Below are 27112 nucleotides of genomic sequence, written 5' to 3' on the forward strand. Positions count from 1 at the left end.
CTGGACACAGTAGAAGTGAAGCATGTTGAGGTGGCAATCGTTGCGTTGGTTAGGTTGTGATCGGCAGATGCAATGTTATTTGATATGGATTGAGAGAGGCATACGGGAAAGTGGGCCCTATCCAAGGGTTCCAGGACTGTGAGAAGTAGAGGCTCTATAGTGGAGATGTGAGGTTCCTGCTGTCTTAGGGTTCAAAAAGACAATCGATAGTTAATGTTATCATCACATTAATTGGTAATTGGGTTAACTTTGAAAAGTCCTTTTGTTAGGGTTTTCTGTACAGTACCCAGTATCTTGTGTATAGCTGTGCTATTGGTTGCTTCTGATCTACTTGGTCTAGGCTTTTGAGAGAGTCTGCATATCAATTACACAACCTATATATTAAAAAGATTCAGTTTGTGTTTTGAAAAACTTTGAGACATACAATTGATTTTCCCCCTCATATTAATTAACTAGTGATTTATATGACTACATTTTACTAGGAGTGTACATAAACACCACTCCCACCACCAAAAGACTGTGACCCATCCCTCCCACCCACTCCCACCTCCCACTGGCTCAGGAAGCTGCATGTCTACCCCTCACCACAGGGTTTTTACTTTGGTGCCCTACTTATAATTTGGTGAGGTCCTGCTTTTAGTTTCCCTTTCAGATCCTCTTACTCAGCTTCTGTTGATGAGTGGGATCATCTCATACTCATCTTTATCTTTCTGACGTAGCTCACTTAACATAATTCCTTCTAGCTCTGTACAAGATGGGTCAGAGAAGGTGGGTTCATTGTTCTTGATAGCTGTATAGTAATTCCATTGTGTATATATACCACAGCTTTCTCAGCCACTCATCTGTTGTTGGGCACCTGGGTTGCTTCCAGGTTTTAGCTATTATGAATTGTGCTGCTATGAACATAGGAGTACACACCTCTTTTTGGTTGGGTGTTATGGAGTCCTTGGGGTATAACCCCAGGAGAGGAATGACTGGATCATATGGAAGGTCCATGTCTAGCCTTCTGAGAGTTTTCCAGACTGCTCTCCACAGAGGCTGTGCCAATTTACATTCCCACCAGCAATGTAAAAGGGTTCCTCTGTCCCCACAACCTCTCCAGCATTTGTTGCTGCCTCGGTGAATTTTCTGTCCACATCCTGGCTCCATTTCCTAGTAGCGTTTCTTGTTTTCTTGGTGTTAAGTTTGCTGAGCAATTAATGTATTTTAATTATTAGTCGTTGGTCTGATGTTTGTTGTTGTCAGGCTAGCCATGCGAGAGATGACCCAGGAACCAAGCTTGTGGCGGCAAGGCAATTCAAATATTTATTCAACCGAGTGCCCCAGAGTCATGCGGTAGCACACCTGGTTAAGGCACATGGCGCAAAACCGCAATGGCCAGTGTCAGCCTCTTGGTCTGCCCACGCGCTCCTCCCAAAAGGAACATGGAAGAGACAAGACAGAAACAGAAGTGGCTTGACAATACCATACATGGTTAGGAAAGGGGCGCAGAAAGGTGGAAGGGGCTGGAAATGGTAGGGGCTTTCTTAACAATTGTTGCTAGCGGTTAACTGGTGGAATTAATAATGCCCTATGGTCTTGAGAGTAGAAAAGGAATATGTTAAATGAGCAGAATGGGTGGTGGAATAGTGTCTCTGGAGGCCTTAAGTCATTTGTTAGACAAAGCAGAAGATTGATATGTAGATAATAAAAGAATACAGGGTGGAGGAGGCTTAATGTTTTAAGGAATGCCTGGTTGTTGGAGGCAGGAAAATGCTGGGTGTTTTGTGAGGCAGGGAAGTCTGATATGGTGGGCAACCTTTTGAGGTTCCTGTGTTCCCCCCTTGCTCAACCTCTCCATAGAGAGCGAGATTAACAGGATGGACTCACCTCTCAGGTCAGACCCTGTCAGGCTCCACCACATCCCTACAGTTTCCCCACATGTTGTGTAAAGATCTTCTCCCATGTTGTAGGTTGTCTTTCTGTTTAGGTGGTGGTATGTACCTTTGTTGCACAGAAGCTTTCAGTTTGATGTAGTCCCATTGATTTATTTTAGCTTTTGTTTTTGATGCTGTTGAATTTGAATCCTTGTGAAGACTTTTGGCACTTAACCCACTGCGCTATGTGAAGGCTTTTTTGAAGCGTAATTCACGAAGTGTTCTGCCAGTGTTTTCTGTGTATTTGATAGTTTCTGGCCTAATACCCATGTTCTTGATCTACTTGGAGTTGACTTCTGTGGTTGATGATATATGATAGTTCAATTTCATCTGCTTGCATGTTTCAATCTAATTTTCCCAACACCATTTGTTGAGATTTTCTTTTCACCACTTAATGGTTTGGACGCCTTTGTCAAAAATTAGTTGGCTATAGATGTAGGGGCTTATTTCTAAATCCTCAGTTTTATTCCACAGGTTTGTGTATCTGTTTTGGTTCCAGTACCAGGCAGTTTTGATTACACTTATTCTGTAGTATAGCTTGAGGTCAGATAATGTGATGCCTCCAGTCTTGTTCCTTTTTCTCAAGATTGCTTTGGCAATCTTGGAGATTCTTTGATTTTGTAACTTTTGTTGTATCCCTTTAAAAGAAAGTTGTTGGTACTTTGATAGGGATTACATTGAATGTATATATTGGTTCTGGGTAGGATGGTCCTTTTGACAACATTAATCTTTCCATTCCAAGAACATGGGATGCCATTCTATTTCTTTGTGTCTCTTTCTGTTTCTTTGAAGTGGGACTCATAATTTTCAGTGTATAAGTCCTTCACTTTCTTTGTTAACTTTATTCATAGATACTTGAGTATTTCTTTCTGGTGTATGGAAGGAGATTGATTTCTGGATATTTTCTTCATCTAATTTAATGTTTGCATAGAGGAGTACCATTGATATTTGTATATTGATTTTGTAGCCTGCTACTTTACTATATTGTTCAATGATATCCAGAAATTTTCTAATGGACTCTTTAGGGTTTTGTGTATATATAATCATATCATCTTCAAGTAGGAACAGTTTAACTTCTTCTCTTTCAGTCTGAATCCCTTTGATTAATTTCTCCTGTTTGATTGCTATGGCTAGGACTTCAAGGCAACGTTGAATAGTATTGGCGATAATGGGCAGCCCTGCCTTGTACCTGATGAAGAGGGCAAGCTTTCAATTTCTCATCATTGAGTATTATTTGACTGTTGGCTTGCTGTATATTCTTTCAACTAGTATGAGGAATTTTTCATCTATCCCAATTATTTTTAAAATGAAAAGTAGTTTTGTAATGGTCTATTTAAGGGTTTTTCTTTATGAGAGCAAGGAAGAGTGAATGAAAGAGACTAGAGCTGTGCTCATAATGGTGGTGCTTGAGACTCAAATGTGGACCTTCAGGATGTAAGTCTTGTTGTCTAGCAGTCTAAGCTATCTCCCTGGCCCCAGTGAAATTATTTTAAAGGCATTATAGACTTTAGATTATAGTTCACGAGATAAAACAAAAGAACCAAATAATTTACTCACTTTCATTAAATAGCTGCTATTATGTTCGTCTAAGTTTTATAGAAATACAGACATATAGGAACTCAATAACTTTTTAAATTATTTATTTTTATTAGCTAGGACAAAGAGAAATCAAGATGGGAGAGGGATTAGGTGGAGAGAGAGAGAGAGACTTGCAGACTTGCTTCACTGCTCATTTAAGCTTCCCCTCTGCAGGTGGTGAGTGGAGGTTTGAACTCATGTCCTTGCACATGTGTGTGCTCAAATGGTATGTTACTGTCCAGTCTCCAAGTAATATCTTTAAAGAATTTGTAATTCCAGACATATGTATTTGAGTTAGATATTTTGCTTTTAGTAATTAGATAATAGAAGTCATATGCCCTGCTGTAAAGTAAAAAGAAATGCTAAGTTATCTTTTTGGTTCATGAGGATCATTAATTTTTTATCATATTATTATTTAATTTAACTCAGAATATTGAGTTGTTATTGAGTAAAAAGAAGAAAGTATAATCTCTTGTCTTCATTCACATCAGTTATGGGTTTTGGTGGAATTACAAAGTTAAAAAAATTATAATACCTTGTATTGCTAGAAGTTGTATTCTTGTGAATGGAACTTAGCTTGTCTATCTATTCTGAACTATTCATTTTAGTCTTTTAACTTATGTGTGCATTTCTGTATTATTTTCAATCTTTGCTTTAGATTTTTGGTTATGAGGCTTTTTTTTTTTTTAAGTCTGTTACCTCCAAAATTAGATCAGAGATATTTAAGATAATGTATTTAATTTTTTTAATTTTAAAATTTAATTTAGTTTAGTTATTGGATAGAAATGGATATCAAGAGTGAAGGGAGGTAGGGAGGGAGAGAAAAAGAAACACCTGTACATTGGCCACTTAAGAAGCTTTCCCTCTGCAAGTGGGGACTAGGAGCTTAAACTCTGGTCCTTGTGCATTGTAACTTGATATGTGTTTAACTGGTTGTGCCCCTGGGCCCAATCAGAGATATATTTTAAAACTAAACTAGAGTTTAGTTTTAAATTATTTTTTATTTTATATTTTGCAAGAACATTTAAAACTAGTACAAAGGAAGCCTTAACAGTAAGTGGTTTTTACACACAGTGTGATTACAACCCGTACTGAACACACACATTTTCATGTATTTTTTTAAAGTGGTTTTCTAAATAACCCTAAATATTTTCTCCTGTAAAGCATTTCAAACACTAAGATAGTCATTCATTTCATTGTGCATACTTTAGTAGAGGAAAAGGGATTTTATATAATTATTTTATTTCTGTGTTATGAATATAATATTCATGTAAACCACTAATATTTTTTAGAATTTTTCTCTACTTTCTTTTTTTCTGTCATAGTTCTTATAAATCTGAATTTAAAATGATCGTTATTGGGGCCCAGGTGGTGGCACACCTGACATTTGGACCTGGGTTCAAGCCCCTGATCTCCACCTTTAAAGGAAAGTTTCACGAATAGTGAAGCAGTGCTACATAGTCTCTCTTTCTCTCTCCTTACTGTACCTTCCTTCTCAGTTTCTCTATGTTCTATCAAGTAAAAGAAAAGGAGAAAAAAGAAAAGAATAAAAAACACGCCAGAAGTGATGGATTCATCAAATAGGTTATCACTGAGTCCCAGTGATAACCTTGGTGGCAACAAAAAAAAGTCATTACTAATTATATATATATATTTTTGTTTGTTTGTTTTTGTTTTTGTAGGTTGCTATGGAGTTGATGGAGAAAGTGACTCTATTATGAGTTCAGCTTCTGAAAACTCCACTGAACCTTGGTTTTGTGATGCTTGTAAATGTGGTGTTACCCCTAGCTGTGAACTGTGTCCCAATCAGGATGGAATTTTTAAGGAGACAGATGCTGGAAGGTTGGTCTCATTGTTCTATTGGGTTTATATGCCTCCCTAATAATGTTTCTAATTGTTGAGTTTTTAACACATGCTTTTGCTTTTTTTTTTTTTTTTAACATAGAGTAAATGATAATTAGGATTAAAATCAAGTTGAGGAGATGAAGGACCATTTACTGAGTGTCTGCATTTATCTTTATTCCCATAGCCCCATATATAACTCTATGATAATGCAGATGATGAGGTTTTCCATTTTATAGATGCAGCAGCTGTGACTCAGATCATTAGGTAGTTTGAATTTGATCAAGGCTGTAAGCTGGTGAATTGTCAATTTGAACCCAAGTCTGTCTTTGTGAGTATGTAAGTAATGAAGATTCTTTTTCCCCCATCTTAGGGTTTAGGACTTGTTGGAGAAAATGTAGTAGTTTTCTAATAGATGACAGAAGAATTTTCTTGCTTGCTTGAGCCAGAACTAGTCTTACAGTTCTTGGCAAGACGGTCGGTGGGCACAGGTTGCAGGAGGAAACTTGCATTGGTGGGAAACCTGAAGTATATGATATTTTTGTTGAATGAGCTACAAAGAATGAAAGCGCCTATATACTGTGGAGCATGCTCCCATGTCTGGAGCAGATTACTGGAGGATGTGTTCCTCCTGTCCTTCAGAAAGCCCCTTCCTTCTACAGTGCCTTCCTCTACTTTTTCCTAAGACAGCTTAATATCATGACTACTATTAAGGAGAAATGATGAAGGGATTTTGTAAATTATTTAGATATTGGACATACAGATTTGGAACAACAACAAAAAACAATAACTGGACAGGTGGGAAAAGTATCTTTTTCTTACTACCTTTATGCTCAACTTTATGAACATATTTGAGCAATTATCAGAACAGTGTTGACATCTCTCATGTTATTTTTCTTTTTTTTTTTTTTTTTTAAATATTTATTTATTTATTCCCTTTTGTTGCCCTTGTTGTTTTATTGTTGTAGTTATTATAGTTGTTGTCGTTGTTGGATAGGACAGAGAGAAATGGAGAGAGGAGGGGAAGACAGAGAGGAGGAGAGAAAGATAGACACCTGCAGACCTGCTTCACCGCCTGTGAAGCAACTCCCCTGCAGGTGGGGAGCCGGGGTTTGAACCGGGATCCTTATGCCAGTCCTTGTGCTTTGCGCTCATGTTATTTTTCATAGGAGATTATCATCTGGGATGGTTAACTAAAATGTAAGAATAACTGTTTTTAATCTTTTGTGTTGTATAGACCCCTACCTATGCTAGTATTCTAGTTAAATATGCTTAGAAGAATAAACCAGTGACTAGGGAGGTGAGTCAGTGGTGAAGCACAGATCTTGTCTTGCTTATGTGAGACACTACGTTTGATACCTGGTACTGCATATGCCAGAATGCTACTCTTTCTTTCATAATAAAATAAAATAAATAAAATATAAATAAAATCTCTAAAATTAAAAAAAAATGGAGCAACAAAACAGTTTATACAATGTATTAGTGTCATTTCTCATATATTAATTTAGAAAAGAACAGAATACTTGTTTTTATGTTTATTAATGAGAGAGTGAGGGTGGGAGATGGGGGCGGGACAGCTAGAATATTACTCAAGTAAATGAGATGCCAGAGATAAGACCAATGCTCTAGCCACTGTGACACCTCTTGGGTAGCAAAAAGTGAATAGAATATATTTTATCTCAAAATAGAGTGAAAGTTTAAATTCACTGAATTTTGCTTCAGTAAAAAAAAAAAACAACAACTTTTTTCTATGTTTACTTCAATTGTTAGACAGTACCTTGAAACACTTTGCCATACAAAATTGTTGAGGTAGCACTCTGTTATGAAAATTTTTAAAAATCCTGTGTGTTAATGTCTAGGAAAAAACTGACTAGAAGGTCTCATCTCTTCTCTTTGCTTATCCAAGATTAATACAAGTAATGTGCTTTGATGTATTGGCATGATTCTGTATGCATACCATAGATTTAGACATTATTTTCTGTTTGGACAGTACATAGCCTATAACTAGGGAACATTTTATAACAATAAATACATTTGTTTTTAAGTTGGGTTATATATTTGGCTCCTATTTTTCTTTATTTATGCTTTTTGGCAAATGGTTTAACCATTATGTGTTTCAATTTCCTTAGTACTCTTAATACGATTAAATGAGATCATTTACTTACTACAGTTTGTGGAACATACTAAGTGCTCAGTAAATCTCTTCTTAGTTTTGTATCTATTGTTATTACTAGTGGTAGTACTTACTATTGGTAATATTATTCTACTTAATCATAGAGGACTGACAGTATAAAATTTTCTTGGTAACATTTTAGTTCTGAGAGTTGACATTTATGGCCATAAATTTTGGTGAATAAGCAATACAGCTTTGGAAAAAAAAAGAACTTTACGGAAGAAATTTGATCTTTGTTTTTTATTGTTAATAACTCAAAAGTTCTATTGAAAAATCATAAAGTTAGTAGTTATCTCATGTTGTCATACCTGTAAAATAACTGGTAAAGCTATTATGCTATCTACCCTCTGCCCATCTTTTAACTTTTTATTTAATTTATTAGAGTATTTACGCCTTGTCATAAGTAGTCTTATAAAACTAGTTATGGGAAATAATACATACATTATACATACTCTAATTTAGAGGTGGTATGCCAGGTAATCAATTCCAAGTACTTTATACACATTATTATAATTCCCAGACTACCTGTGTAGTGCTCTGTTCCTAGTAGATACTTAATTGATTAGAGAAGGAATAAATGAAAGAATGACAATAGTATAGTGGAGTTTACTTTGTAGTACAGGTACTGCAAGTACAAGACATGTCAGAATCAATTTTGTTGAATCAATTTAGTTTTGAATGTATCTTTTTGAGAAGTTTCAGTTTAGTTTGGAACCTATTGATGCTTCTATTTGAGGATGACAATACTTTTTTTTTTTTTTTGGTGGGTTTATGTGGTGCTTCTTTTGCTCCTTTCTTCAATTAACATCCATCATTATAGCTTGAAGCAAAACGGATGGCAAGGTAATAAGGAAGATTATTCCTGTTTGATTTCTTCATTTTGTCTTAAGTACAGAGTTTTAAAATATATGTAGCTAAACAAATGAACAGTACTATTTATGACAGGCATGAAAAAAGAACCCCAATTGTCTCAACAGTTCTGTACATGTTTTAATAGACTCAAGTTGGCATCTTCACAGGAGTGGTTTGGGGAAAATGATACATTTGTATGCCAGTCACACTGAAATGGAAGTTTAAATCTGTAGTAAGTGTGTCACTTGTACAAAAATATTTCATGAAGGTCAGTTTGAAGCAAGCAGCCAGCTGTTGGGTTTATCAAAGATAAACTCCTGCAGTGTAAAGCAGCATTTAATACACCACTGGAGCATGAAAAACCTGTACAAATTAAATTGAGAAAGCAGCTGCTTTTTGAAGATGTGTATCTTTATATTGAACTCCACAGGATGCATTTGGAAGGCTGGATTAAAGTATTCTATCAAAGCAATCTCAAAACCTTGGATTTTCTTCCCTATGAAAAAATAATTTTTAAAGATTTATAATTATTTTTCCAGTAGTTTTTATAAAGTAATTTGTAATTTCACTCCTTTAAAATTTATAGTGCATCACAGCTCAGAACCTTATAGCAATCTGTCTCATGTTATGATAAAATAGAATTTGTTGATATTCATGAGGTTAAGAGAGTTTGCCATCGTATTTTTACCCTATTAACATTTTTCAACTCTCAGAATTCATTGATCTATATTTTGTTTGGTTGTAAGTAAACAGAAAGGGTGCCTATTATGTTAGAAATGTTCAGAGCATTTTATTTAAACATTAAAATCAGCTTTCATTTCTTTTTTCTCATTCATTCATTCATTATTATTATTATTATTATTTTTTAACTTACTAGTATTGTAAATGAAAGAACTAGAATATCTCTTTAGCACATGCAATGCTGAGGTTTGAATTCAAGACCTCATGTTTATAAGTTGGGTCTCTGGTCTACCCTCTGTGCAACTGCTTTGAATGCTATTTTCTCTTTCCTTTTTTTTTTTTTTAATTTCTTATTGGGGGATGTACTTATTATTTTTATTGTACTGAAACTTTGAACTTTCTTATTTAGTGTTGTAGCATCACTCAGATTTTGAAAAATACTTGTTTTTGGCAGTTTAGGATTTTGTATATAATTTTATGATGAAGATAAGACTTAAACTATAGCTTCTTTTTGTTATAATTATTCTTTTCAGTCTTTTAGTAGTCAGTTTAAACTGGAGAGAAAAAGTCAAGAGGCATATTAATTCCTTTTTTTTCAAGTCATTAAGGATTTTCTAACAGTTTTTTAAAAAAGCAATAGGAAAGAACAATTTTACCTAATTACTGAGTTATTTTACAGCTCTTGAATTAGGGCACTTAATTCTTAAAGTGCTGGGAATGATTAATGTGAGTACTTTTCCATGTATATGGAAATGATACTTTATTTCATTTGTAAAAGGGTTTTGTGCAAATATTTAAAAATAACAGGTGCAAAGTATAATACATTTTAAGTGAAAATTATAGTTGTAGATTCCAGTTTGAGTTGTTGGAAAGTCATACTTATAATAGCCCCCTTTTCTGTAATTAAGTAATACTAATTTATAACTTTTAATTATTTTCATTGTGTGAATGATGCTTTACAAGACTATTAGCACAGGGAGTATAATTTACATCTCTCCAAAATAGATGTCAATACATTTCATAGGTGTTCTATAGTCTTCAGCAATGTGCCTGGAATTTTGAGATTTGACCGTAGAATTCTTTCAGTAGTTATTTGAAATGGCTTCTATATCCTTTTTTGTTTTTCTTCTTTGTTATGAACATTTTATGAATGAATTCTATAGCAAAGTTGTGTCTTCTCCTTTTATAGATGGGTTCACATAGTTTGTGCTCTGTATGTTCCTGGAGTTGCTTTTGGAGATATTGACAAATTAAGGCCAGTAACTCTAACTGAAATGAACTATTCCAAATATGGTGCCAAGGTAAGACAACATGTTTTTGATGGTCTGTAGTGGAAAGTTTTCACTTTTAAGTTCATGAAGGCTTTTTACTAATACTGGTTGTAGAAATATTTATTAGTAATCATCCTATTTTAGAACAGTACTAAAGCACTTACTATAATTATTATTACTTTTTAAGGATTTATTTTATTATATATTTGATACAGTGGTCCACATAAGGCAGGGAGAAGGAGAGGAAGAGAAAAGCTAGAGCACCACTTTGATACATGTAGTGCTGGAGAATTGAATCAAGAATCTCAGGCACAAGCGTCCAGTACTCTACCAGATGAATTATAACCCTAGCTGCTATAGCATTTATTATAGATAGAATTTATATAGAAAGCCAGTAATGTACAATTTTTATTCATTCTTTAGTTTGAATAACCCATGGGATAAAATAATTGATATTACTGCAATTCTCTGACAGTTATAATACTGTCTAATGTATAATGAGTTCTTTCACCAAATCCTTCTTTTTGGTCAGTTGGATCAAATACTCGCCTTATTTATTTATTTGGTCATATCTAGGGCTTCACTGTTCTTGGGTGACTTTTTCAGATAGAAAGAGCAAGATATAGAGGAGAGAGAGACACACACACACATACCACAAAACTGAAATTCCTTCAGTGCAGTGGTGGCCAGATTACACACACGGCAACTTGATGCATTATATCCATGTGATTTACTTTGCCAACGCCCAAACCTAATTTATAATTATACTTTGGAAGTGAAATTAGTCAATATTTTGAAAAAGAATGTAGAGAGTACTCGTTATTTTAGTCAGGTTTCAAGGACTGTTCTTATCTTTCTGACTACATGATCTGTTTAGTAAATGGTTCTCAGCCTAGATAGTTTATGGTTCATTGTATTTTGAATTATAATTGGTACAGCTCTAGACGGCATTGTCTACCTGTGTTCTAATTCTGATTAATTTTATCCATGTTTATTTCTCTAGAATTTAAGTGACTCTGACCTTTGAGGGAAATTCTATTTTCTTTGCTAGCTTTTTTCTATAATCTAAAAAGACTTTATCTTCAGAAAAAAATTCCTTATATTCACTCTAAAATCCCCGATTCAATTTCATCATTTTACATTAAATTACTTAAAAGTCTCTCCTAAATAATTTGGTCATAACAAAGTGAAACTTGGACTGGGGAGGTGTGTTGCACCAAAGTAAAGGACTTTGGGAAAGAAGGGGAGTGGAATGGGTTGAGTAAGCATTAGAGTCCTGTTATGCCTTAGTGAAATGGACCTTAGTTAGTGGGTAAGACTGTTTTGCAGACACTTATCATGGGGCGATGAGGACTTTCATCTATGTATTAACAACTGTACTGTAAACCATTAAACCCTTAAGAAAATGATTTGAAAAAAGCAAAAAAACAAAATTGGTTCTGTTCGTAGTGTTGGTAACTTTGAATATATATCTCCCTGCTTCTCAATACTGTCTCATTCTCTCTTTTGGCTTCATGTTTAGAAGACAATCCTTAACTAGGCAGTAGAGAATACCTAGTGCTTGTTCTTGCTGTTTTCAATCATTGCTGATATATCAGTCTGGTGCTCTCTACCCAGTATGAAAGTCAGTAGCTGTAATAGTCTTATTTTTTGTGTCTGTTGAAACTTAAGCATTTTTTAAAAATGAGTTTCTTTCATATTTGATTTATAATACTTTGAAAAGTCTTATTACTAAGCTGTTTTTTCTCTTTATCTTCTGGTGGATTTCACATTTCATTAAGTTTTTGTTTTTCCCATGAAATTTTCTTTTACCAAAGCAGGTTATATTTTAAAATTAGATATATTTCTCTTTTAGAGATACTTTTATTTATTATTATTTATTTTGGATAGAGGCAGAAATAGATAGGGAAGGGGGTGGGTGAGAAAGACACCTGCAGGGCTGCTTTACTGCTTATGAAACTTTCTCTTCCTGCAGATGGTGACTGGGGTCTTGAACCCACGTCTTTGCACACTGTAATGTGTGTGTTCAACCAGGCGTACCACTACCTGACCCCTAGATATCTTTCTCTTTGTTGTTGAGAGTTAAAAGGATAAAAGTTAAAATTGGGAATTAGGAGGCTTGGGGTAATTTCAGTAGCTTATAGTTATACAGATTATCGGTTAGTATACAGAAAAAAAAATAAGTAATTGACTACCTTATATGCCATTGTTGATGTTACCAAATTGTTAACTGAAAGTTACTTCTAATTCTCTTAAAGATATTTTAAACAATGTATATTTTCTTTGCAGAGACTAGATCTTTTGGTGAATTTCTCTGACTTATTTAATTTTCAGTTAAATTTGTATTTGCCAAGTTAGTACACGTTGTAGCTTAAGCACGTGAACTTTAAAGTAAAATTACCTTAGTTTAAAGACTCATGCCTTATTAATTTTGTGTTATTTTGAACAGATTTTCATCTTAGTTTCCTCATGTGTAAATGGTGAAAATTGTAATATCTTTCACACCTTCATGTAGAATATTCAATGATTATATATATTACTATGTGTAAAATCCTTATAACATGCATAGAGAATGTTTTCATATTAACTCTTGATTTCCTTGAAATTGTTTATATTGATATACTAGTGGTTTACAATTTATATTTTATAAATTTTTCGTATGAGAATACAGTCTTTGTTCTGACAGTATCTTTATTTTGAGAATTTTCCTGTTGTTCCATTGTAGGAGTGTAGCTTTTGTGAAGACCCTCGTTTTGCTAGGACTGGAGTTTGCATTAGCTGTGATGCAGGGATGTGCAGAGCCTATTTTCATGTGACCTGTGCCCAGAAGGAAGGTCTGCTTTCAGAGGCAGCAGCAGAGGAGGTAAGTTTATTTAAAACCACATCTGATGAATTCATAACTTTATGACATTTTTTGTGATTATGGTATAATAGGTATATATAAGAAATGAAATTTAGAAGTTTTATTTTTATGTTTTTGCTTGTATCTTTGATTTTTAAAACTTTAGGATAAATTATAATACCTGAGGTTTTATTTTTTAAACTCTTACAGCTACTTGGACATTTGGAGCCACTAATATTTTTATAATAAGATAAATGGAACACAATACAAGGCATTTTAAAGCACGAGCACATAGGAATACTTTTAATGAGGATTTGAAATTGTATTTGGGTAATTTTATTGTGTTTTTCTATAAATAAATTTCTCTGTCTTTAGTTTTTTGTCATCTGTTTTTTTTTTGTCTTTGTAATTATTTTTAGTTTTGTGATTTTCCTCATTTTATTGTATTGATTATGTAAACATTTGTCTTCAAAGTGTATTTGAGGACTCTTTAATGTTCTTTCAAGGTGTCTATAAGGAAAGCCACTTAAAAATATTTTTTAGATTAATTTTAGTTATTTACTGGATAAAGACAGTCAGAATAGAGAGGAAGGGGTTATAGAGAGGGAAAGAGACATGTGTAGCACTGCTTCACCACTTGCAAAGTTTTCCCCCTGCAGGTAGGGACTGGGGCCTAAAACCTGGGTCCTTCCACATTGTAACAAGCGCTTAACCAGGTGTACCACCACCTGGCCCCCTCACCATGTGTTAATATTAAAGAGATTTGTAAAAAAATTTATTCTTATTAAATGTTTACCTTTGTCCACATTAAAGCATTTTTTCCCCCATAAAGTTTTATTTAAGCAAGTAATGGACTTGTAACTTTAAATGGATGGTCTAGAAGATGGCTTAGTGGCTAAAGTACATCCCTTACTATGTGTGGTGCTCTGGGTTTGATCCTTTTGATCTTTTGATACCTCATGGGAACACCATGTATAGAGTCAGGGGAGCCTCATGTATTATGGAACAATGTTTGATGTGTCTCTTAAAAAAAAGAAAAAAGAAAAGAAAAACACAAAGTAGTGGCTTGTGACTCATCACTATCTCACATTTGTGAGATGGTAAGTTCATTCCTCAATTCTACATTAAAATAAATGAATGGATGTTTTCTAGAATTTCTAGATTTTTTAAGGTTCATATTTTATTATTTCTGTAGTAAGAGTGAAAAATGAACCAGTGTCTTGTTATATCTTAAGTGGTTCTGAGGATTCCATCTAGGATCACATTGATGGAAGACATATACTCTACTACTGAGCCACCTATTCCTTGTAGCCCCTAAAGTTCTTCAATTTTAACTCCTAATATTGTCACTATCTATCTCTATAACTTCTGAAGTTATGTGGATTTTTCAATAGTCTTTAAAACTGTTGAGTTCTGAGGTAAAATTTTTACTAATTCTATAACTTCTTTATATAGAATATTGCTTGGTAATTTTTATTGTAAATACAAACTTGTTTTATGATAACATCTTAGTTTATTCTTATGTTTTTTACTATCATAGGTAAATATTCGATATCATGCAAAAATATATATTATTGAGGCTCAGGAGACAGCTAAATGGTTATATAAGAGCCTTTCATGCCTGAGGCACCAAAGTCTCCAGCACCACCATAAGCCAGAACTGAGCAGTGCTCTGGTACAAAAAATAAATCAGTGGTATCACTTAAAAAAAAAAAAAAAAAAAAATATATATATATATATGTATATATATTTACTACTTTGGGCTTTTGTACCATTTATTTCCTAGAAAATAAGTTAAGAGGATTATCTGAAGAAGATCACTTGTTGAGCAGTTTTGAGGAATATGTTTTGAATACATGGATTTTTTTTTTTAAAGAGGGAAGGGGAGAGAGGGAGAGAGACAGAGAGACACCTGTCCTACTTTACCACACACAAAGCTTTCTCCCTGCAGGTGGGGACTGGGGGCTCAAACCTGTGTCCTTGCATATTGTAACATGTGCACTCACAGGTGCACCACCACCTGGCCCTGATACATGGATTCTTTACCAGTTATATTTTATATGCATATATCTGTTTTTGTATCAGTTTCTGTTCTTTGATTATTTTTATTATTATATTTTATTTATTTATTTATTTATTTATTTATTTTTGCCTCCAGGGTTATCGCTGGGGCTTGGCGCCTGCACTACAAGTCCACTGCTCCTGGAGGCCATTTTTCTCATTTTGTTACCCTTGTTGTAGTTGTTGTTGTTGTTGGATAGGACAGAGAGAAATCGAGAGAGGAGGGAAGATGGGGAGAGAAAGATAGATGCCTGCAGACCTACTTAACTGCTTGCAAAGCCACCCCCTGCAGGTGGGGAGCTGTGGGCTCAAACTGGGATCCTTGTGCTGGCCATTGCGCTTTGCGCCATGTGTGCTTAACCCGCCCAGCTCCCCCCAGTTTCTGTTCAATATGTGAATAAATAACAACAGCAAAAAAATTTTTTTTTTTTAAATCTACCTCTACTCTACTCTGAGTACTATTGGGTTTCCTCATGGTAGCTATCTGCACACCACTCCCATAGATAGCTATCTGCATACCACTCCCTCAGTATACCAACAACTGTTCTGTACACCATTATTTCCCCAACAAAATGACAAAACAAACAAAAACCCAGATAGAGTTGTACTCTGGTAGCCTGCCAGGTGATGCAGTGGTTAAAACACTGGACTCTCAAATATATGGTCCTGAGTTTGATTCCTGGCATCCCATATGCCAGAATGATACTCTGGTTCTCTCTACATCAAATAAATAAATTCATCTTAAAAAAGTAAAAGTTGTATTTTAATTGATGAAGGCTACTGGATGAACACTGAGGTAACAGCTCATAAGAAGACACAGTTGTATAAATATATACAGGGTCATTTGGGTTAGTCTTGCTACAACTTAAGGGGAAGGGCAGAAATGTAGATGAGTGATACAAATAGGACTCAGAAGATTAAAATCCCAGGTGAAAAGCTGAATCCATAGATGAAGGTTGTTGTTTCTCTTATTGAAAACTTGGAGCTTTACAGCCAGGGAGATTTCTTTTTTTTTTTTTTAATTTAATTTTATTTATTTAAGAAAAGAGACATCAACAAAACCGTAGGATAGGAGGGCTACAGCTCCACACAACTCCCACAACCCGATCTCCGTATCCCATCCCCTCCCCTGATAGCTTTCCCATTCTCTAGCCCTCTGGGAGTATGGACCCAGGGTCATTGTGGGTTGCAGAGGTGGAAGGTCGGGTTTCTGTAATTGCTTCCCCACTGAACATGGGCGTTAACTGGTCGATCCATACTCCCAGCCTGTCTCTGTCTTTCCCTAGTAGGGTGGGTCTCTGGGGAAGCAAAGCTCTAGGACACATTGGTGGGGTCATCTGTCCAGGGAAGTCTAGTTGGCATCATGCTGGCATCTGGAACCTGGTGGCTGAAAAGAGAGTTAACATATAAAGCGAAACAAACTGTTGAACAATCATGGACCTAAAGGCTGGAATAGTGCAGATGAAGTGTTGGGGGGTACTCCCTGCAGACTCTTGTGTACTTCTGCTTCAACCACCAAGTTGCAGATACTGCCATATGCCAGCTTGACTTCCCTGGGTAGATGACCTCAAAAATGTGTCCTGGAACCCCAACTCTCCAGATCCCTACTCCACTAGGGAAAGAGAGGGACAGGATGGGAGAATGGATCAGTCTGCCAATGCCCATGTCCAGCAGAGAAGCAATTACAGAAGCCAGACCTTCCACCTTTTGCAACCCATAGTGATCCTGGCTCCATGCTTCCAAAGGGATAAAGTATAGGAAAGCTATCAGGGGAGAGGATGGGATACGGAACTCTGGTAGTGGGAATTGTGTGGAACTGTACCCCTCTTATCCTATGGTCTTGTCAATATTTTTTATTTTATAAATAAATTTTAAAATATAAAGAAAAAAAAGAGGTGGAATAAAAAGAAAGGGAGAGACAGACACAAGAGACAGATAGATACTTGGTAACCATGTGTGCCATCACCTGGCCTCCCTTTTCCCATTGGCTTCTATCTGCCCTTTTGTGTGGATGATTTTCCTGGTGATTCTCTTAATTCATTTTTCTTTTTTCTATTAGTCTGTTTTCCACGTTTGTTATATGGTTACCTGGAGGCACGAAGTTTTTTATTCATCTTATTATATCTGAGACAACATCTCATGGTCATTTGCTAAAATTGCTTCTGTCCAATTCTTCCTCTTTTACAGTTTTATTATTTTGTGACTCCCATGTGGTTACCCTGGGCATGAATTTGATTTTGTTTTAGTATTCCTCTCCTTGCTTAGGGTTTTGTGTTGCTTTGTTTCTTATTTTCCTATGGAACTTTTTTCAATAAATTTTGCAAGGTAGATCTAGTGGTGGCAAGCTATTGATATTTGTGTGTGTGTGTGTGTGTGTGTGTGTGTGTGTGTGTGTGTGTGTGTGTTTCTGTCTGCAAACACCTTTCTCATAGTTGAATGATAATTTCGCAAGGCTGTGGCTGGCAATTCATATCCTTTAGCAGCTCCTTGAGAGAGGTTTAAAGATTTAATTACCAGACTGGAAAGTAGTTTACTCATTAGGGCGTACACCTGAACATACATTCAGACTGAATTTGAGCCCTGATATCACATAGGAGTGACAGTAACACTAAAGCAAGCTTTGCTATTATAGTGTCTCTTTCTCACTTCTTGGAATAACAAGAATGAAAAAAATCGATCTGGGAGTGGTGAAGTTAAGCGTGCATGAGACCCATGCAACAGAAAGGATGATTTCCATTTGTTGGCAATCACATTGCCAATTACTTTATTTGTTATATATTTACAAATTATTTGTTTTCAGTAAAATAAATATCTCATTTATAACTGAATCTTTTAAAGCAAGATGTGTTTATTATGAGCGAGGGGATCAGAGTACAGTACTACTAAGCTCTAGTGTAATGCTTGGAATTGAATGTGTAGGTAGCATCTAGAACCTCAGACATGTAAATTGGTTTTCTAACAGGCTGAGCTGTTCTCCAGCTGACTCTGTAACTTAATTGTTTTGGAAAACAAAAAAGACAAAGAAGAGTACCTATTAGGTTAGTACCATGCAGTTGTGAAAGCACTGTGTTTCCATTTGAAATTACAGGGTTACATAAAACATAAGGGGACTCTCAAGTATTTTACTGTCAGGACTTTACATTTTATTACAGGTTATTAATCTTCTTTTGTCTCTATAGAGTCTATGTATTGCTAATCAGAAATGCTCTACCCATATGTGTTGGCTGTCCTGTTGTTTTCTGAATATGTTGTTGCTTTTAACAGTCTATGTTTCTGTAACTTATTTTATATTACAAAATGATTAATAAATTTGGAGGTGTAGAAGGAATATTGAACATTGATGTTTTAAAAAAGAAAAAGAGATCAGAATGTCTTAGAAAAGGCTATAAACTGGTTATTATATATTTATATAACTTATTTACTGTTGGTTTCTGACTAAGGTTATTCAAATATTACTTGTTTTAAAATGATTGCTTTTTAATGATGCAAATATAACTATAATAAATAAAATTCAACTTCACTATTTTTTAAATTCTTGAAACCCTTTAGAGAAAAAGAAAACATTTTTAATTTGAAGTTTCTATACAAAACTAATTTCTAAAGCAATGATCTTTATTACTAAGTTAAATATCACTTTTATAATTTATTTTAGAAGTAACTGACATTGTAGAAAATTGTAAAGGAAATATTATCTTTGTCTGAGGTTTTTTTTCAAATGACTTTTTAGAGTAAAAATGTTCACTTTTCTCCTGTTTTTTGGTATAGGATATAGCAGATCCATTTTTCGCTTACTGTAAGCAACATGCAGATAGGTTAGACAGAAAGTGGAAGAGAAAGAACTACTTGGCGCTACAATCCTATTGTAAAATGTCTTTGCAAGAGAGAGAGAAGCAACTATCACCGGAAGCACAGGTATGGAATTCATGCCCAAATTCATGTTTTTTTTCTTTCAGTGTTATGGATATCAGATATTATGTGTGTTTTTAAATAGTGTAGGAAGTATAATTAGGAAATTTGCTTATTTGCATATGAAGTGGATAGTTACTAAGGTAAATGGAAGATATAGTTAGTGACTGAATCCATTGCCTATATCTAGTCAGTGTAACACTATAAAATGAACGTTTGCTATTACATTGAAAAACATGACTTAGTGGAAATTATCTTCTCAGATTTTTTTTCAGTGTATTCTAATGCTTAGTTTTGCATAGAAATTAATAGATTTGGGGGTTGGGTGGTGGTGCACCTGGTTGAGCACATTATGTTACAATGCACAAGGTCCCAGGTTCTCGGTCACCACCTGCAGGGGGATAGCTTCACGAATGGTGAAGCAGTGCTGCAAGTGGTTCTCTGTGTCTCTCCCTCTCTGTTTCCCTCTCCCCTCTGACTGATTTCTGACTGTCTGTATCAATAAAGATAAAAGAGAGAGCGAGAGATTAAAAAAAGAAATTAATAAATTTGCTGAGTATTTAAAAATGTATTTTTATCTAAAGTAAGTAAATTTGTGGAGACTGTTGAATTTGAAAGAGAAACTTCAGCTAACTCAAAATAGTTTCTAAAAACTCTGATCATAAATTAGGACAGTTATTACTAGGGTTAGCTTATTATAACCCAAGAATTATACAGTATGCCTTAAGAAGTGCCAGTTGATAAAACTTACCAGATGTAGATGACTGGTTATTTTTACCTTCTCTAATCATGGAAGTTAAAACTCATCAGATGAAGGATGTTCCATTTCAATATCTTTTAAAATTCCTATACATTTTTTTTTTTTTCTTAATAGGCAAGGATCAATGCTCGGCTTCAGCAATATCGTGCCAAAGCAGAACTAGCTCGATCCACCAGACCCCAGGCCTGGGTTCCAAGGGAAAAATTGCCCAGACCACTCACTAGTAGTGCTTCAGCTATTCGCAAACTGATGCGGAAGGCAGAATTGATGGGGATCAGTACAGATATCTTTCCAGTGGACAATTCAGATACCAGTTCTAGTGTGGATGGAAGGAGAAAACATAAGCAGCCAGCTCTTACTGCTGATTTTGTAAATTACTATTTTGGTCAGTACAGATACTGATACATGCATCTTTTCCAAGACAACAAATTTAGCAAAAATATATAATATACTGGCAATTTTTAGAAATATGTTAGCATATATATACACATACACACACACATATATATACATATACATCATATACATAAACATAAACATATACATATACATATATATAGTAAAGCATGCTTTACAGAAAGGATTATGAAATTTAAAAATGTCAGTAGAATTTAAAGTGTCTTAAACAATACAGAGTTAACCACTGATCATTTCTATGACTAGTTTCTTCTGTTGTATGCTTTGTATATACAATCATATTTCTACTAAAGTAAAATTCAATATTTGATTTAAATAGAGAGAAATATGCGTATGATTCAAATTCAAGAAAATATGGCTGAACAAAAGACTATAAAGGATAAATTAGAGAACGAACAAGAAAAGCTTCATGTGGAATATAATAAAGTAAGTGCTATAAAACATGCAATATAATAGATCCTATGGATGGCTTTTGTTTTAAATTTATAGCATCTCTTTTTATTGAAATGTTTTATTGAAATTTTGAAGTTCTTGAATTTTTAGGCCCTTCACTACAACTCCTCCCCATCATTATCTGTTACTAAAGTTACTAAGGCATACTGTTGAGCATGCTATATGCTTTGAATCATTTAAGTCTCAGTAATTATGATTATTGTTTCAAGTTTTAGATAAGAAAACTTAGTCCTTAAAGAAGTGAAATAATTTCTTCAGGCTGAGATAATCAAGCCAGAGAGTTGGAATTTGAAGTGAAGCATTCTTATCTTATTCTTTATTTACAGTTACTACAATACTTCCCCCCCAAGTTTGTTAAAATCATAGAAACATTTTTAAGTTGTTTTTTTTTTATTTTATTTATAAAATGGAAATATCAACAAGACAAGAGTATAAGAGGGGTATAGTTCTACACAATTACCATCACCAGAGCCCATTCCCTCCCTTGAAAGTTTTCCTTTTCTTTACTCTGGGAGCATGGACCCAGGACTCCATAATGATGGAGTGCTGAAGGTGGAAAGTCTGGCTTCTGTAATTGCTTCTTCGCTGAACATGGGTGTTGTCAGGTCGATCCATACCCCCAGCCTGTCTCTGTCTTTCCCTAGTGGGGTAGGCTCTGGAGAGGTGGGATTTCAGGACATACTTATGAGGTCTGATGAGGTTGTCTGCCCAGGGAAGTCAAATTGGCATCATGCAACTTGGTGACTGAAAAAGAAACATTTTAAAATTGTTTTTATCTCAAGTTGGAATGTTATTATTTTTTTAATTTATTTATTTTTAATTTAAGAAAGGATAAATTAACAAAACTATAGGGTAGAAGGGGTACAACTCCACACAATTCCCACCACCCAATCTCCATATCCCATCCCCTCCCCTGATAGCTTTCCCATTCTCTATCCCTCTGGGAGCATGGACCCAGGGTCATTGTGGGTTGCAGAGGGTGGAAGGTCTAGCTCCTTTAATTGCTTCCCCGCTGAACATGGGTGTTGACTGGTCGGTCCATACTCCCAGTCTGCCTCTCTCTTTCCCTAGTAGGGTGGGTCTCTGGGGAAGTGGAGCTCCAGGACACATTGGTGGGGTCTTAAGTTAGGGAAGCCTGGCCGGCATCCTGATGGCATCTGGAACCTGGTGGCTGAAAAGAGAGTTAACGTACAAAGCCAAAGAAATTGTTGAGCAATCATGGACCCAAAGGTTGGAATAGTGGAGAGGAAGTGTTGGGGGGGGGGTACTCACTACAAACTCTAGTGTATTTCTGCTTTCAGGTATATATTTTGCACTTGTTTATGGATATGTGTGAACATATGCTCTCTCTCACAGAACCTGGTGTATATGTAGGTTTTGGGACTTTGTTAGAAAGTGAACCACCTGGGATGGAATTAGAGAATGCTATGAAAGCAAAGGTCTCACCCGAGTAATGAAGCTGAAGGGTTGTCATTCCACACCTGAAGTCTCTGGACACAGTCTGAGCTGAAGCATGTTGAGGTGTCAATCATTGCATTGATTAGGTTGCGATCGGCTGATGCAATATTATTTGATATGGATTGGGAGAGGCATGCGGGAAAGTGGGTCCTATCCTAAGGTTCCAGGACTGGGAGGCTCTATAGTGGAGATGTGAGTTCCTGCTGTCTTAGGGTTCAAAAAGACAATGGATAGTTAATGTTACCATCACATTATTTGGTAATTGGGTTAACTTTGATAAGTTCTTTTGTTACGGTTTGCTGTATAGTACTCAGTATCTTGTAAATAGCTGTGCCACTGGTTACCTCTGATCTGCTTGGTCTAGGCTTTTGAGAGAGTCTGCATATCAAATACACAGCCTATATATTAAGAAGACTCAGTCTTTGTTTTAAAAACTTTGAGACATACAATTAATTTTTCCCCTCTCATATTAATTAACTAGTGATTTATATGACTACGCTTTACTAGGATTGTACATAAACACCATTCCCACCACCAAAAGACTGTCTCATCCCACCCACCCACCCCCACTCCCCACCGGCCCAGGAAGCCACATGTCTACCCCTCACCACAGGGTTTTTACTTTGGTGCCCTACTTTCAATTTAGTCAGATCCTGCTTTTAGTTTCCCTTTCAGATCTTCTTTCTCAACTCCTGTTGATGAATGGGATCTGGAATGTTATTCTTAATTTTAAAAACATCTTTGACTTTAATTTCTTTTTAAATTTTATAATTATGAGAGAGATAAAAATATAAAAGATGTGAATAAAATGTGGGGTAGTAAATAACATTCATATATAGTTAGTGTTGACTTATAGTGATAAAAATTCTTAGGAAGTAATTTGTCAATAATTATATATACTGCAGTTGAAAGAGCACTAGTATTAGACCATAAAACTTGAGAATTCTTGCTAGTTCTGTGATTATTGGCAAGTCACAAGAAACCTGATTCTTTCTGTCAGTGGAAAAGTGGTGATAAAACATCTTGATAGGATCATAAGAAATTAGTAGAATTTGTGTGAACTTATTTAGTAAGCAGACTGTTGATTGGTGTGCTCATTAGTAAAATTGTTAGCAAAACAAAATGGTTGCATCTTATTGGATCTTGCTTAAGTAGAGCTTAATATCTTAGAGGTATTGTGACTTGAATATATTAAAATAACATGTAATATATGTATAGATATTCCTGGATACTTATTGATAACTTGAATTTTCATGTTTTACTACATGTTTTAGAGGTTTACTAATTGGAATTATTTACATTACAGCTATGTGAATCTTTAGAAGAGCTACAAAACCTGAATGGAAAACTTCGAAGTGAAGGACAAGGAATATGGGCTTTATTAGGCAGAATAACAGGGCAGGTCCGTTTCTTTCTAATTGCTCTCTCCTATTCTTGCTTTGAGTCATTTTGCTGATCATTCTTTTTGATTACACCAATTCATCCTTTGGAATAATTGTTTCTGCTTAAAGTACATCTAGAACATTGGAAGCTGCCTGCTATGAACTTCTTGTTTAATTGGTTCGTTTTCACAATTATCTTGTTTATAGATTTTTTATTTGTTCTGATTTACCTGTCATATGTGATGAAACTAAAATTTGATGCATGAGTAACTTTTACCTCATCTTTCTACTAGCAGTATTAGATTCCATATATATTATTTTCAGTGCTATTCTTATGCTTTCTTCAGTTTTTTGTTCTGTTTTACTTTATTGGTTGAAGGAGTATAATATTTAAAAGGCAAATCAGTTGATTTCATGTTGATGTGGTTTTTGAGCTGTATGAGACAAAGTTTTGAAACTAATATAAAATTGTAGCCTTCTTGCAGTAATTATTATTATAGTTACAGAAAAAAATGTTCTGTAACATTATTAGCCCATTAAAGTTCTTGGTGCTGAAAAGAATCATTGCCAAATATATTTCTTTGAATATTTTAGTACTGTGTATACAATTCATAAATTCATTTAGATAACTTTAAGTTACATAGTTCAACGATAATGGAGAATCGCTGTCTTTCTTCTGATAGAGACTTTTCAAAGAACAGATTTTATTTAGAAAAATAAATTTATCATACATTTTATGTAGGCATGTTATTTTAGGAAGTAATTGATGTTCTTATGTAGTGTGCTATACTGATTTTAAAAGTCCTTCTTTTGTGAACAGAATAAGGCTTATATTATTATGTGTAGTATTATTTAATAGGTGAGAATAAATAGTTACTTATGGAGAATTGATTTTGTTTTTATAGCTAAGTTATTGATGGATTTCTTTTAAAATATGGGTTTCATATTTTTATTTATAGCTGTAAATGTTGAATGTAAGTTTATTATTAACTTATTTGCGAGGTTAATGTTATATTTTTGAGATAACAAGTTTGTATGAGAATATCCTATTCAGTGTAAAACTTTATCTTTTATAAATGAATATTTTCCTTTGCTAAATGGCTTTTAACAGAACTTCAGAATTTCCTTGTGCAAATATAAAATAAACAGAAACAGAATTCATTTATCTTCCTTGGATGATACCTTTTTCCAGTTGGTTGAACAGATGCCGACTCTCCAGGCCACATAGAAATGACTTTGATAGATAGTTGCTGTCTGAGAAGCAAACATACTAAAGATTAGTAGAAATCCAAAGAGAATCTCATTTGCTTTGTAGGGAGTTTGGTCCAATAAGATAATTTTTCTAATTAACCTATGGAGCGCCAGTGTAGCTAAGATGTTGAGGAAAACAAACAGCTTTAATGTTCTTTTTTGTCAAGTGTACTTTCCTTGGTACTAGTTTCCCTGCATACCTGTCCTTGTACTTCACTTTATAGGTCTAAAGGAGGGGCTTCATTTTTATATGTTTTAGTGTTCTGAAATAAATGAGAGTATGTATTATACACCCATGTCCAGCAGAGAAGCAGTTACAGAAGTCAGACCTCCCATCTTCTGTGCCCCATAGAGATTTTTGGTCTATACTCCCAGAGGGATAAAGAATAGGGAAGCTGCCAGAGGAGGGGATGGGACATGGCATGCTAGTGGTGGGAATTGTATGAATTATACCCTTCTTATCCCACAATCTTGTCGATCATGATTAAATAACCAATAATTAAAAAAGGTTGAAAAACGGGGTGGGGGATGTTACAAGTGAAAGTGACAGACAAAAGTGAAATTTTACTTTTTTTTCCAATTTGATAGTTGGCAAAATTGATTTTTCCCTCATAATTCTAGTATATTTACTTGACTTGAGTGGCAAGTAGAGAAAATATTGCTCTCTATTTCTTCTTTGAAACGATATAAACTACATTTGTTCAAATCAATAGAAGTTGAATATACCGGCAATTTTGCGAGCACCCAAAGAAAGAAAACCAAGTAAAAAAGAAGGAGGCACACAAAAAACATCTATTCTTCCTACAGTACTTTATAGGCAAGTAACGAAATTACAAATGATTAACATTTTGTATGTGTAAATGAATATTTTAGAATTAATGTCCCAATCAGAATTTAAATTTAAACATACTTTATTTTGTGAAAATGATAACACCTTAATCAAAGATACATTCCTGTTTTTTTTATTCCTTAAAATATTGAGAAACTGCTTTTGATAAAACTGGTAATTATTTTGTTAAATATTGAGGATGATATTAAATAAATGTAAAATTCATTTTACTTGAATGAACTTTAGAGCTTTGTATTTGCCTTTAGGTAGTGATGGGAATCATTTGTAAATACAATGTGAATCTATTGTATTTGTATAGAAATATTTCATGAAGTAAAGATTTAGATTTGAATCTGCCATTTTATCTTCTTTATGCTTACCTATAGTAATTTTGGTTTTAGAGTATTTTCATTCTTTACATTTACACTCAGTATTTAACAGTGTTCACCACAATAGTAATTTATATAATTGAGATTTTTTTTATATGCTTAAATTGGTAGGATCTTACATTTTTTCATGTGGCTTATTTTATTGATGAGATGAGAAAAAGTTAGAAGAAGCTGTACATAACTGTATATTATCACATATACTTGTGTATACAAATACATAAATACTCTCCCAGTTTTTCTTACCTTATGAGAAATAGGAGTAATTATGATGATACCAATTTCTACAATTTTCCATTCATTCATTGGATGCTCCCTGTGTAAGTAGTAATAAGTAAGTTCCTTGAAATGTGAGTTAAAGCCCTCTAACTTCTTAGTGTACAGTGTGAGAATAGCACATGTTTAGTTCAGCTTTTCCAAAGTTGGCTCATTTGAAGCCCTGAGCACATTACTATCTTTGGACTCTGCCTATGAGTATTTTAATTTCAGAGGATATCTTAGGTGATCTTTAAATTTTTTTTATCTTTATTTATTGAATAGAGACAGAAATCAAAAGGGAAGGGGGAGATAGGAAGAGAGATTAAGAGATACCCACAGCCCTGTTTCACCAAAACTTGCAAATTTTTCCACCTGGAGGTGGGAACTGGGGGCTCTAACTTTGGTCCTTATGCCTTGTAACATGTGTGTGCAACCAGGTATACCACCACCCAGCCCCAAGGTGTTCTTTTCTTATCTTTTGAATAACTTGGAGACCAAACACTGGTTGTTGTGAGCATGTGTGTGGTCTATTTCTAGAAGTACTAAGAAAATACGGACATTGTTGCTGTTTTTGTAGTTGGATGGCTTTGTAAGGTTGTCAACAACTTTTTCCTTTTTCTATTCCCAACATGAATATACCTCATATTTTCAGACCATGATGCTTGAAAACTCCTATTCTCAGTAGTAGTTAAGTTGCTCTTTTGCACACAAGATATTTACTTAAAATTAAATTGTGTTCAAGCCCTAGTCCCCACCTGCAGGGGAAAAAACCTTTGTGCATGCTGCAGATGTCTCT

General features: G+C 34.7%; 1 protein-coding gene across 7 annotated transcripts in view; it reads left to right on the top strand.

The window, feature by feature from the left end:
* Positions 1-27112, top strand: part of PHF14 (PHD finger protein 14) — a 167955-nt gene that overhangs the window by 25873 nt on the left and 114970 nt on the right. For 6 of the 7 annotated variants that reach the window (XM_060184284.1, XM_060184285.1, XM_016194956.2 and 3 more), the window contains exons 5-12: positions 5177-5336; positions 10232-10343; positions 13039-13176; positions 18982-19128; positions 19997-20267; positions 20619-20725; positions 23517-23612; positions 25557-25660. In XM_060184284.1, the coding sequence (XP_060040267.1) occupies positions 5177-5336; positions 10232-10343; positions 13039-13176; positions 18982-19128; positions 19997-20267; positions 20619-20725; positions 23517-23612; positions 25557-25660 (1135 nt within the window). The remainder of the gene's footprint in view (positions 1-5176; positions 5337-10231; positions 10344-13038; positions 13177-18981; positions 19129-19996; positions 20268-20618; positions 20726-23516; positions 23613-25556; positions 25661-27112) is intronic. The other variant, XM_060184286.1, reaches the window with a different exon arrangement.

Source organism: Erinaceus europaeus, unplaced genomic scaffold (genome assembly GCF_950295315.1).
Source record: "Erinaceus europaeus unplaced genomic scaffold, mEriEur2.1 scaffold_225, whole genome shotgun sequence".
In the NCBI taxonomy this organism is placed as follows: domain Eukaryota; kingdom Metazoa; phylum Chordata; class Mammalia; order Eulipotyphla; family Erinaceidae; genus Erinaceus; species Erinaceus europaeus.